Source organism: Abramis brama, assembly GCF_963993115.1.
Source record: "Abramis brama genome assembly, chromosome: 3".
NCBI classification, from domain to species: Eukaryota; Metazoa; Chordata; class Actinopteri; order Cypriniformes; family Leuciscidae; genus Abramis; species Abramis brama.
Window position 1 is genome coordinate 8,375,400 of NC_139965.1, and position 14,516 is coordinate 8,389,915.

At 38.2% G+C, this 14,516-nt stretch overlaps 3 protein-coding genes across 3 annotated transcripts in view; 1 reads left to right on the forward strand and 2 right to left on the reverse strand.

Annotated features, from left to right (window-relative positions):
• LOC311078640 (C-type mannose receptor 2-like) overlaps positions 1-14,516 on the forward strand; it is a gene marked incomplete at its 5' end in the record, with an annotated part of 185,577 nt that overhangs the window by 19,794 nt on the left and 151,267 nt on the right. The gene's annotated exons all lie outside the window — the stretch shown is intronic.
• Positions 2,788-4,856, reverse strand: LOC311078906 (C-type mannose receptor 2-like; the record flags this gene model as incomplete). The annotated part of the gene is made up of 4 exons (XM_084107956.1): positions 2,788-3,149; positions 3,314-3,658; positions 4,371-4,727; positions 4,820-4,856. The coding sequence occupies 4 exons, from the start codon at positions 4,854-4,856 to the stop codon at positions 2,788-2,790; spliced, it is 1,101 nt and encodes a 366-aa protein (XP_083964082.1).
• LOC311078639 (C-type mannose receptor 2-like) overlaps positions 11,912-14,516 on the reverse strand; it is a gene marked incomplete at its 5' end in the record, with an annotated part of 83,072 nt that continues 80,467 nt past the window's right edge. Inside the window, one exon of the mRNA XM_084107567.1 lies at positions 11,912-13,991. The remainder of the gene's footprint in view (positions 13,992-14,516) is intronic.

Genomic DNA, 14,516 nt, shown 5'->3' on the forward strand with positions numbered 1-14,516 from the left:
GTATTTATGTTTTTGAATTTCGTAAGAAAATGGACGTAATTTGAAATCTGAGACATTGTTTCATATCATTAGTAACAAAGCACAAAGATTATTGCGATTTATAGCGACACAAAAATACATAATATTGCAAAAAAAAAAAAACAAAAAAAAAAGAAAAGTATTCTTTCGCATCATAGCAATAAGGTTGAACCACTGTAGTCACGTGGGCTATTTTAACAATGTATTTACTACCTTTCTGGGGCTTGAAAGTGGTTATAACATTGCAGTCTATAAGCGGGATCAGAAAGCTCTCGGACTTCTTAAAATTATCTTAATTTGTGTTGAACAAAATTCTTATGTGTTTGGAACATCATGAGGGAGTGTAATTCTTCAGTAAACATCTTACTGCATAACTACATCTAGCTTAACAGAGACAGTGTTTCGTTAGTCTGTTCTGAAGTTGGAACACAGCTTACATTAGACTTTGTCAAATTGACAAAGTTTGAAATTAAAAGCCCCGCGCCTGCATTATTTTCACAGTAAAAGTCTAAATACGGTATTATATTGTGAAATATCACAGTTAAAGCCTGTGAAGTGGTGATAATGTAATTAACTGTGAAATATTACAGTTAGCCTATATCTTGTGAAATCCTGCACTCAAAAAATTAATTTTTGCCTCTTGTTAAATTTAATGAATTAAAATAAGCTAAAGTAACACGATTGTTTAATATTTTGTCACAACTTAATTTAATTGTGTTCAATCAACCTAATATATTTAAAACTGAAATTGACTTAATTTGTGTAAAAACTACATGAATCATTTTTGTTGACAACTAACTGGGCAGTGGATCTGTAGTTCCCAGCATGCTTTGCAAGGGACTGCATTAGGAGGGTAAATTTAGGGATTAAAGTGTTATTTTATGTGTTTTTCTGTAAATGGAAAGATGTTGTTAGTTAATGTTAGTGTTTAATATTCAGTTATGTTAGAAACTTAGAGGACTTTCTGTAATGTTTTTGAATTTTGTGGTTACCATTAAGCAGAAGAGTGACGGCTGTGTTTAGCTTAGGGTTGTGGGCACTCACTATACTCTACACATGCATTAAACCTCTTTCGCAGACCTGCATAAGTAATATTCAATATTACTCTGTAAAAAAGTGGTTTTAATTAAATTGAACACTAGTAGCTTCTATCATTGGAAATAACTGTAGAGTCAAATTAGCTAAAATTATAATGTTGGCGATTTTAGGCAGGGCAAAAATTAAATGTAATCAACCTGACAAAACTTTATCTAGCAGGAATGACTAAATGCATTTAAGTTCATACATCAAGATTACAATAAATCATTTCAAACAAATTAGATTTTGTTGTAAATGTAATTGTGTAAAAAAATGTAATTCATTTTCGTGGAAAAGTTTTCCTTAATTTAATCAAGTTCGTTCAACAGCTTATTTTTTTGAGTGTGGAAATATTTTACAGTGCAGGCAATATGCTAATGTTTCGTCTTGACGTCACAACGAAACGGCTTATGACTCGTTTGAAAAACGATTCATTTAATTGACTCAGAGTCGACTTTCACTTTCTTTTGACTTTATATACGGTGCACTTTCAGATTTAAAACTTTGCAGGATGTTTTCATTCACTTAGAGCTGTTACACACTACATGAAAGGCCATTTTCAAAAATCCATAATAGGGGCCCTTTAAACTGAGGGTGAAAATTTTGATTTATTCACTGAGGCCAGAAATTCATACAGTGTGGCTTTAAGTTAAAGTCAACAGCCCTTTTATAATATCTACATTTAACCATCTTGTACATAAGATTAGAGTTAAATTAGCCCTATCCTAGAGAGATCACAACAATAAGGTCGCAGCAAGCTTTTTTTGATTGTGTTAAAACCAAATTTGGGCATCCATTGATTTCTGGTTGAGAATAAAACTCAATCACCAACTTCTTTACCACACACTCTCTTAAAAGGAAGATAGTTCATCCAAAAAATTTAAAATTCCTGATTATCTACACCAAAGCCATCAAATATTTATTTTCTTGCCTCAGCAGAAGAGAAGTTAGTTTTGGATGAAAAACACTCAAAGATTGTGTTTCCAAGTGAATGGTGCCCAACCTGGGCCATTTTTGACAGTAAAAAAATCCAGATTTAGGGCTTCAAACACCCAGCTGGCGAATAAGGGTCTTCTCTAATGAAAAGATTCACCATTTTTGAAAAAAATAAAATATATACACTTTTTAAAAATTCTGAATGAAAATGAAATTGAAAATGAAATTGAAAATGAAATAAAATGAAATGAAATGGATGTTTCATTCAAAAGCCGGAGGGTAATCTCTCCCAGAAAGTACAAAACGGACTCATACAATTATGAAGTTCCAGGAAGTCCCTTATATGGACAAATAAATCCAACAAACACACGATTGCGACTATATATTGTTTGTGCTTGTATATTGTTTTTCAAGCAACATCGGTTTATTTTCATATCAGTAAATTATAAACAATGCAGTGCACATTTCTACAGATAGGATTAGTGAAAAGCATAAAGACACATAAACACACCAGATATGCAAAGAGATTCTTAAAACACACATATTTTGTGTTAGTATTTTAGATATCTAAAGAATAGTAATCATTGGTGTTAGAAAACTTTGATAAAATCACATTATGTCATGACAATTAATTTTTTAATTTTTTAAACACAATTAGTAGATTCACTCTGAAATTACTAAAGATCAAATCAAACAAATGAAAGTAAATGAGAAAAATAATGAATAATGAACACAAACATTGACATCTTCTCACTCCTAAGATCTGCTGCAGATGAAGTTGAGTTTGTGAGTCTCAGGAAGGCTGATCCAGCGCTGATCTCCTCCAGACTGAACTGCTCCTTTTCTCTTCGTAAGGCTGCAGTTTTCCGGTGTCGTTCCGTTCCCTGGAGCCCAGTTCTGATAGCACACGACCTCTCCGCTCAACCAGAGCCACATGTTCATTTGGCAGTAGTTGTGTAAACCCAACCACACCGCCTCAGTAGACGCACGTTTAACCACATTCATCACACGACGCTGAATCCCGACTGAAAGAACCGAGACCAGATCCGTATAATTCTGTCTGCAGTATCTCAGAGCTTCAGGCCACGTCAGATTCTCGTTGATCAGAATCAGTTTATCTGGACACAAAACAAACCACAAGCAAAAACTAGAGAGAGACTGATCAAAAACAACATGCAGAACAAACACTGTGGAGGAATCTGTCATGTCAGACATGTAGCGTGAACTTTAAGATATCTGGAGGTGATGGATGGATTGTGTGTGTTTGTGAGGATCTGCTCACCTTCATGACACACAAAAGGATATTGGCTGTTGCAAGAGATGTCATGCAATTGACCCAGAGCGTTTGGTTCGATCACTGTACAGTTTTCAACACCTCCACCATTATCAGGTTGATCAGACCTCCAGTATCTGAATGAGGAGTCACTCTGATCTGACCACTGCCATGAGTCTCTGAACAGACCGATCCAGACATCATCAGATCTGTGACTATCATTGATGAACTTCTGAATCTGTTGATTCTCATTCTGGTTCCTCACACTGACCAGATCAATGTGATTCTGTCTGCAGTAACTCTGAGCGTCTCTCCAGTTCTTCATCTGATTGACAAAGACGAGTCCTGGGTTCACTTTAAGAAAAACAAATGGAAACAGATTCATGAATCAGTTTGTTCATTGTTCTCATGCTGCTTAGCTGTTTACACAGTGGTGAAAGCATCAGACATGCCTGCGCTATCGAACGATTAAATGAGCTTTTTTAACTAAATGCACACTGTCCTTTATGATTGTTGCTTGTCAGACTGTACGAACATGATAAAAAGGTGGCAGAGAAAATCTCTTACAGTACCTTCATTTTGGTCATGGCTTTTCTTGAAAAATGAAGACAATTTGACGGTAAGTCACACTGCAGGACTGTGAGTCAAATCTTCTAACACTGACAGAATTTCATTGGAGGTAAAATGGGATCGCAACAGTCATTAACTGGCTATCGGTGAACATGTCAAAATGATCAAATACTTCAGATTGTAGCATAGGATCAGAGTAATATTTTAGAATTTGCTAAATTTGTCTCAGACGGCCAAATTGTGGCCAAGATTGCATTGTGTGCATCAGCTTAAGGGTTGGTAGATTATAATTAGATTTTTCTCTTTCTGTTATTTTTTCTGTTAACATTTCAGGTAGTATATTTGCCACAACGTTATACAAGGAGATTTGACTTGGAAAATACTACATTTTGATGTTTTTCATTTACATTAATTATAGTGTTTACTATTGATGCCTTTCAATTTTATTTAAAATCTTGTTAAATAAATCTTTTTTTTTTACATTGTTTGTACTCACTGTTGTTGCAAATGAAATGCCTTGTATTACTACATAGCAAATCATACCATTCTCCATTTCTCATGAAAGCACACTCATCTGTGCCATCAGGTTGATATGGTCTCCAGTTCAGATAGAGCGCAGGTTCACCTGAAGACCACTGCCATTTATCAACACTCGTCCTCTGCAGACCAATCCAGATATACTGAACACCTCCATCATTCACACTCTTCTTCAGCTCGTTCGTGTCGTTCATGTTGTCAGCGGTGGCCAGATCTGTGTAATTCTCTCTGCAGAATCTCTGAGCTTCAGTCCAGTTCTTCTTCACGTTTATAAAGTGATACTGACGCTGAACACATTCAGATACGGAGAAGAGAGCTGTGAAAGAGAGCGTTTGATTTAATGCTTTTCATAACAGGCTCAAACCTGATGAAACTATAAACCATAAATAATACAACAAACACACTCACCAATGAGAAGAAGAATCAAATATAGAGTTTGGTCCATTTCTGAGGAAGAAACACATTGAAAACTCAAAAACTCACATTTTCATCTTCAGAGTAAAACATGATCATGTACTAAAAACATTTTAGCTGCAAAACACGATGTACAATCAGAAAGTATTAACATCTCAAAGTCTTATTGTAAGTTATTTGAAGAATGAAAATGTTACTTTAGAGGTCGTGTGTTTCTGTCCTGAGTCTGATGTTTCTGTCTGCAACTTTAAACTACGTGATTATTATATCTGCTCTCATCCCTCATTCAGCTCATCACATCATTTTTTTATTTCTCTAGAACAAATTTTCATATTTTACTTCCGCTGTATGTGTATTTTCACACGTCTATTCAAATCAGGAAAACAAGTGTAGAATTTTTGTATTTTTTACTCCTGTGTCAGTATCGGTACATTGCTGGATTAAATATGATCACATTTCTTCTTCAATAGTGTTTCTTTATCTGTAAAAATACAGAATGAAAGGATCATTTTAATTGATGTAGCCAATTAGCTCAAAAAAGGGAATATATAATTACTGGCATACTGGTTATGATCAATTATTACCTACATATTTTAAATCACCCAAAAAGGGGATACATAGCCCATGTATTTGTATCTAATATGGATAATTAATTACAACAAATAATAATCAATTATGAATATACAGATAGGCTAGAACAGATACATTTTCAGATTAACCTTTAACAGACTCTCAAGAAAGGTTATTCTTCTGGTCATGAAGACTAACTTTCCTGTTCTATTAGATTGCTATAAAGTACTCAACAATATAAAAGCTCGTAACTTAAAGGGATGGTTCGGAGTAAAATCAACCTAGGGTCCTTTGTACCATGACATCGAGCCAAAACCCCCCCAGAAGCCTTTTCTCCCTTGGTTGAACATTATTAAAGTTAGAGCTTATTTAGAGATATCAGTCGGATGGTTTAGTGCAGGTGCTAAATGATCCAAAAGTTGTATCTCGTAAATTACCCCACTAATAATGCCCAGAATGGTACCAAACTTCTACAGTAGTACAAATACGTTCTGTACTCATAAAACGAGGCATAGGAAAGTTTGTAAGTACATCAGGAGTTTATTTAAATAACACTGATGGCTCATGCTACTGCTAACCCGGACGTTGACGTCACTTCATTGAGTTGAGAAAAGCACGTAAAAGTCCTGACAGAAAGCGATGCATAAGGATGTAGTGTAACGACACATTATTATTTTTTCCTAAGTGTTGACAACTTAGTGTTAACTAATTGTTGTAAACTGGTACTACCAACAAAATATTAGTGCATTCTTGTAACTGGGCGTCGTTACACTACATCCTTATGCTTATCCTTATGAGGGTATGTTTACACGACAATGATGTATTAAAACGTTTTTTTCTTTTTTTTTTTTTTGTACAGATGAACACATTAGCTGTGTTTCTACCACAGGACCTTTCCCTGGGAACTATGGACTTTGGGGTGGTACTCGGTGTGTTTCGACAGCAGGAACACGGGTCTAAATGGAGTTCCGGGTTAAAAATCTTCCCTCAGAAAGTCCAACTCGATTCTCACAGCAATTTGTATGTATTTTACGAGTTGCCCAATTCGTATGAATTTGTATGAATGACCTACCCCTGACCCTGCACCTAAACTAACCCATCATTGGGGTTTAGACAAACGAATTCATACGAATTTAGCCACCTCATTCTCACTTGTGTGGATTCATACAAATTGGTCGTGAGATATCGATGGACAGTCCCTGTTCGCGAGGTAGTACTCTCTTTTTACAATACAGATCGTTTCAAAGCAGCTTTGACTTGGCAGGCATGACATGAAGAGACTCAGACTTGGCAGGCATGACGTGAAGAGGCTCAGGCTTGGCAGGCATGACGTGAAGAGACTCAGAGGCTCAGGCTTGGCAGGCATGACGTGAAGAGGCTCAGGCTTGGCAGGCATGACGTGAAGTGGCTCAGGCTTGGCAGGCATGACGTGAAGAGACTCAGACTTGGCAGGCATGACGTGAAGAGGCTCAGGCTTGGCAGGCATGACATGAAGAGGCTCAGGCTTGGCAGGCATGACGTGAATAGACTCAGACTTGGCAGGCATGACGTGAAGAGACTCAGACTTGGCAGGCATGACATGAAGAGGCTCAGGCTTGGCAGGCATGACGTGAATAGACTCAGACTTGGCAGGCATGACGTGAAGAGGCTCAGACTTGGCAGGCATGACGTGAAGAGGCTCAGGCTTGGCAGGCATGACATGAAGTGGCTCAGGCTTGGTAGGCATGACATGAAGAGACTCAGACTTGGCAGGCATGACGTGAAGAGGCTCAGGCTTGGCAGGCATGACATGAAGAGGCTCAGGCTTGGCAGGCATGACGTGAAGAGGCTCAGGCTTGGCAGGCATGACATGAAGAGACTCAGACTTGGCAGGCATGACATGAAGTGGCTCAGGCTTGGCAGGCATGACGTGAAGAGGCTCAGGCTTGGCAGGCATGACGTGAAGTGGCTCAGGCTTGGCAGGCATGACGTGAATAGACTCAGACTTGGCAGGCATGACGTGAAGAGACTCAGACTTGGCAGGCATGACATGAATAGACTCAGACTTGGCAGGCATGACGTGAAGAAGCTCAGGCTTGGCAGGCATGACGTGAAGAGACTCAGACTTGGCAGGCATGACGTGAAGAGGCTCAGGCTTGGCAGGCATGACGTGAAGAGGCTCAGGCTTGGCAGGCATGACGTGAAGAGGCTCAGGCTTGGCAGGCATGACGTGAAGTGGCTCAGGCTTGGCAGGCATGACGTGAAGAGACTCAGACTTGGCAGACATAGCGTGAAGTGGTTCAGGCTGAGAGGATACTGTGGGTTTGAAGTGTTCCTCATCCGTTAAACCCACAGTAAGATTTGATCCACTTAACAAAAGGGCATAGTCAATATACTGGGCCAGGGAAAAAAATATTTTTCCCCCTGGCAATTGGGACCGCACCGGATCGTTAGGGATGGCTGACGCGAAACAGTCGTTCCGAAGCTTTGCGAGATCCCGAAGCGCAGATGTTTCGAAACACTGATCCGAAGCGTGATTCAAAACACCCATGTCACGTGACTATGGACAAACGAAGCCTCGAAGTGTTTCACTAAGTGTTTCATCAGGCGTGGTCCGCCGAATCAGCGTTTGATTGACACAGTTGGGAACAGACCACACAATCGCACATCTGTATAAAAGTGAAATCAACGCATATTGACCTCGTGGGTTTTTGTGAGAGGAGTTTGATTTTGAGATAGTGGATTTTTGATGATATAGTGAGTGCGATTTGATTAGTTATAGGCTATTTAGGCTTACATTTAAATTTACACAACACATTGACTGATAGGCTAGAGACAGACAGAGTATACATATAGTGACACATTAATAGATACATAGATATAAATATATATACACAGCTAGATTAATAGATACATATATAGATAGATTATAGATACATATATAAATACATAGATAGATTTATAGATAGATACATATATAGATACATAGATTATATCTAGATACATATCTAGGTACATATCTAGATATCTAGATACATAGATAGATTCATATAGATACATATCTAGATACATAGATAGATTAATATAGATAGATAGATAGATAGATAGATAGATAGATAGATAGATAGATAGATAGATAGATAGATAGATAGATAGATAGATAGATAGATTTGGATAGGTAGATAAAATGGAGGCTCCCCAGAAGAGATGCCGTACATCTGTGGTGTGGGAGCATTTCCGTTTAGAAACCCCAAATAAAGTGAGATGTGTGTATTGTGATCGGCAGCTAGCCTTCTGCAACAATACATCATCCATGAGGTGCCATTTGAGGAGCACTCATCCTGCCATTAGGGTGCAGAGGATGGTGGCATTCCCCCTGTACCTCGGCCTGCTACTGACACTGCAAACTGTTGGGACACTTTTTAGAAAGTCCATAGGCCTGTGTCAACCTAAGCCCTACAACCTAACGTCCCAATCACAACTGCCAATCATGTTAAAAACAGCTTCACTGTGAATATAATATAATATGATTCATGTTATTTATACTTCATATATGCAGTCAGTTTAGGATTTGTTACTAACTGCTGTTTTCATTTTCATTCCGAGCCACAAATGTCAACATCAGGCCCATCATCATCATCATCAACATCAACACAGGACAGTTTATGGGAACTTTTTGATAATCGTATCCGTGAAACCCAGATGATACACAATGCTACAGCTGATGCCACAGTGGAAGTGAAAAAATACCTCAACGATACATTTTTGCCCAGAACTCATGATCCCCTAACTTACTGGAAAGAGAGAGCAGTAATCTTTCCTCATTTGTATGTCCTTGCTAAAAAAATATCTTTGCATGCCAGCAACAAGTTGTGAGAGGATTTTTTCAAAGGCTGGAGAAATTATCTGTAAAAAAAGAAGTAGGCTAAGTCCTTCCACAGCAGAGAAATTAATATTTTTGAATAAAAATCTATAAAAAAGTGAGACATTGTGGCTTCATTTCTTTTATTAATATTCATTTTTCATGACCAAAATAACATTATGCACAGTGAGGAGCCTATAGGTTACAAGCTTCACATATTAAAAAAATACAATAATAAAAAAACAACACATTTTTTAATGGCTGGTCAAGGTTGTTTCAGATCAACACCTGCAAGTGACCACTAAGTGTCACCGTTGAGACGGGTGTCGGATTGTTTCGAAGCCTCGACACAATATGGCACATTTGGTTCAACTGTTTCATTGCTTCACGAAGCCTCGATCTGCCCATCACTAATTTAAACCATTAGGTGATACAGAAAACAACCAAACATACGAGACCAGACAAGGAATGACAGAACAAGCAGTAACTTAAGCCCTATTCGCACGGGATTAGTATTACCTAGGGACCTCCGGTAATTTGTAATAATCGCAGAGGTCGTCTGTGATTTTTATCCCGTGCGAATCTGCCATGTCTGTAAAAATGTCTGTAAAAATTCCCCCGAAAATTACCTACCGTATTTCGGCCAACACAGGGGTCCTCTGATAATACCAGTCCCGTGCGAATCCCCATGTCTGTGATTTGAGCTGTTTTTCTGAGCCTATCGTTTCCTAAAGAACGTAATAACCATTATTGGCCGTTTAACAGTCCATTTTACGTCTGTATTAAAACTATATTAACAATAAAATCTCTCGATATGCTCTACTCCAATCCGATTATAGTTTTTCTCCAATAAAAACTATGAAGTGCTGCAAAAGAGAAAACAAACTAACGTTACAGTAAAGACGTGATCCGGAAGCTCAACTCGGACCGTTGTCATGGAAACGTTAAATTAAGTATTTTGGCGCAACATGGAAGCTCTTTTGGAAAGTTTGGACGCTTTTTGTGGTAGTGTAATAATTTAGTAGTCTGTATCGTGGAGCATTTCTTTGTCTCACACGGCCTCTAAAGACGTCCATCCTGTAAGTATCTCAAGAAATCAAAGTGTGAAAGAGTAAAAATGATATAAAATGAAATAAACCAAATAAAATGAATAGAAAAACAAGCCTAGCGCGACGTTTCGGTATTTATAATACCTTCTTCAGGCAGGCTTGTTGTAAATATGGACAAAGAATAAAAGAAAAAGAAGATATATTATATATTTATACAATAATATGATATTCTATAATATATATAATATATTTCTCTAATAAATTGGTTTTAAATAAGTTCTTTTTTTGAATTACAATACTGCAGCGCGATCTTCGTTTCAGCACGTTCAGCTAGTGAAGTGTGAATGGGTGGGCGCACGCTGTAAAGTCCGTAAACTCGAGGGAATTACGAACATTTATTTGCCCGTGTGAATGAGCCACCAAAAACACAGACGTCAGGGGGTAATTTCTTAATTACAGAGGTCCAGGGGTAATACTAATCCCGTGCGAATAGGGCTTTAAATACACAGATGATAACTAGACAATGACAGACAGCTGTGATGATAATGATGATCGCTGGCAGGTGCGGGTAATGGTAGAGGAGGAGCAGGTGTGGGCCAAGGAGGATACTGGGATAAAGATAAACGATAAAGAAAGCTGCACACAAATCTCAGTGGTTCGATTTTGGATTAATCAAGTATGTCGTCCTGCCACAGCCTGCAGCGCAGCGTCTTGATTGGTTCTCGCGTCTATCGTCACCGCTGTGTATTTGTAGTGTTGAAAGTGAACAACATTTGAAAACTGTCCCAAACAGGATAAATCATGTAAGAACAATCATGGCCACCATATTGGTTTTAAACAAACTAACAAATAAGTCAATAAATAAATAATAAAAACCTCATTGGTTCTGGCATCTTCCATCAATGCATATGATATGCTTTGGAAAACCACTGTATGCAGATTACGGGCAATATGGGTTGTAACATAATACATGTAACCAAAGTCAGACGGACAGTTGAAATTGGGCTAATAAATGGAGTTTCAGACTATCAGTGGCAACAACTCAACTGGTTTGTTTTACAAAAAAGAAGATAATAAACAAGAAGCTTTATGGACAAATACAGGTTCCAATTATTAGACATTTAGAAGTCTGGCTAATAAAATAAAGCGATGTCGCATCATTACTAACTAACATGATCTATCAGTGGAAAAAAGTGTTTTGATTTGGACTCTTTGATCCACTGAAGGTTTCTGTGATTCACACCATGAATAAGACATGGTTGTTGTACTGGCCGTGTCATGCTGTCCAAGACAAATTTCCCAGGAATGGGACAATAAAGTATAAAGTAAGTAAAGTAAAGACACATTAAGGGAAGCATTTAAACAATTTTATGAATGCACTTTAGAAATTCAGAATCGAATCATTAATTTAATTGTATCGCACTGTAAATCGTCTCGAATCTAATCATTCTGAATTTGCGAAAATTGCTCTTGAATCGAAAATCTATGAATCATGAATCAAATCGATTCGCTGTCGACCCAAAGATTGACACCACCACTAATTTATTCCAGGAAACTGAAATATGCATGTTTTGTAAGTGACATCATATCCTAAATATCAAGCAAACACACCAACAATCAAATATACATTTTACATATTTATTACATTTAATTGACAGTTTATTGTGACATCACTTCACTTCTGCCTTTCTAAGAATAAACCAGATTTAATTCTCCTGAGACACAAATAATGATTATTCTTAAGAGCTGCTGCTCACAGAATCATATTCAACAGTTATTGATACAGATAAGATTAGTGAAAAACATAAAGACACAAACACACCAGGGGCCTGTACCATGAAGCCGGATTAGGTGGCTAGCCAGCTATGTTTCAGCTTAGTTTCCGCCAACCCTGGGTTTTAGGTACTATGAAAGTAGCTCGGCTTTAATCGGTGTTCGTTGCCATGGTATCTTACGCTGCACGGCTAACCTGCTCCGGGGCAGGTTATGTTCTGGATTCAAGATCTCAGACCGAAGTTTGACCAATCAGCTGACAGCAAAGAAACATATAGGTGACGTAACTTATTCCAAGTGTCTGTTGCAATGACTTCACCTTTTCTTCCAAATCCGGTGGACATCTCAGCGCAAATTGTTTGACGAGCACTTCGTAGAGAAAGAGTTTTTAACCAGACAAAATCCCCTTGCCTTAACTGATAGTTACTTGTATGAAAGATAGATTTTCCGCGGAAGGAATGTCTTATCTTTGCGAACTTCTTGAGCCGCACATAAAGAATTTAACACGTCGAATTCATGCACTTACTGTACCGCAAATTGTATTGCGTTGCATTTTTTTTGTTTTGTTTTTTTGAAAGTGGTACATTCTTGCATGGTGGGTGACGCACAGAAGCTAGGGGAAAACATATGTTTGTCGAACCATTCGCAAGGTGGTCCTCGCTCGTCAGGAGTACATGAAAAGTTTAATTAATAATGTTCCCCGGACATTTATCGACCATGTCCATAAAAGAGGGCTTTTATAAAATTGCCGGTAAGATATATTGATAGGGTGACATCACATGAACACTTTCTCAAAAAGCAAATTTCACAAATGTACTATACAATATACGGTAATACATGTTAAGAATTATTTTGAATCTTTTTTATTATTCTTCTGATAGGATTCCCAAGTCATTGCAACATGTATGCAGTCTATTGCTCCAATCTCCACTGCTCTAGGGGAACATGAGGCAGATTATGTTAATAGGAAGTCCTATCACAGCCTTAATGTTCAGGTAGGGATGATGTGAATATGTGAGATGATTATTTTCTGTGAGATGAATCTTTAAATTAATAGTAACTTTAACAGCTATAACAATGATCTACTAAACATTTCATCTGCAGATGACTTGTGGTCATGAACATATGATCAAGTTTGGATGCCAAATGGCCTGGCTCCAGTGCTTGTCTTACAAATTTTCCATGAGTCTGTGTTGTGTCAGCGCTTTGAGGAAAGCAAGTTAAATTTGGTACAGTACAAAACACTGTTCATTTAAACCGAGATAGAAAAACCTACACAATAACCCCCTATCATGACCCTCAGACAGGGCCACAGCATTGCTTCAATGTGGCCCTCAGTAAAACCAGAGTGAAGATCGAGATGACCTTTGGCCTCCTAAAGGCACATTTCAACTGTGTTCGGTGCTTCAGACTCAGAGTCACCAGAGCGGGCATCACAGATAGTGGCTGCATGTGCCATTCTGCACAATATAGCCACCAGTAGAAAGGAGCGAGAAACAACACAAAACCAGCTTCTCCCCGATGAAACTGACCCGATCACACTTGACCACCCAGCTGGTGCAGATGTAGATGCAATCACCATACAATATTACACTTAATAAAAGCACATTGAAACTGCAGATATGTCTCAAACTGTTTTATTGGTTTTGTGGGATGGGAGGGAGAAAGAAAGAAAGAGAGCAAGAGAAAGTTGCATTAATAAATATTCATACTAAAGTGTTACTTGGTTAAATAAGTTATACTATATATACATATATATATATACACACTATATACATACTGAGATCAGTTTTATCCAGCTGTTTGATTTTGTTTGGAGCCTCCTCAGCTCACAGTCAGCTCCTTTAGTGTGCAGTCTAGTTAAAGTCTCCTTTAGTGTGCAGTCTAGTTCAAGACTCCTTTTGTACAGGGCCCTGACTGAGTCAGTTTCCACCTGAAACATAATTCCACCACAAACATGATCATTACAAGTTTTCTGGAGGCTCATCAAAAACACAAAAAGTTCCTTGACTTCCTACAAACACGACTGACTAATTTATGTCAAGGGTTTTAAATCCTTACACATTTCTTCTGAAGCCCATTGAGGTAGAGGCCTCAGTTTCTGGGGCAGGTTGTGAAAAATCCTACAAAAGAGATGTGCAAGGGCCAGTCCCTTTTTTATGCCACACATTCAAATGTTTGCCATAATAAAAAGCCCAGTGCATTCACATCAGCAACTGTCTGAGAACACACAGACAGAGTGTCTTCATCATTTGCTTCACCCTAATAAATAAAAGTAGGCCAATGTAAAGCATAACTGTTGTAAAGCAGGTTATGTTTGGTGTTCTGTCTGCTGCATACTGACCTGTGTGTGTGTGTGTGTGTGTGTGTGTGTGTGTGTGTGTGTGTGTGTGTGTGTGTGTGTGTGTGTGTGTGTGTGTGTGTGTGTGTGTGTGTGTGTGTGTGTGTGTGTGTGTGT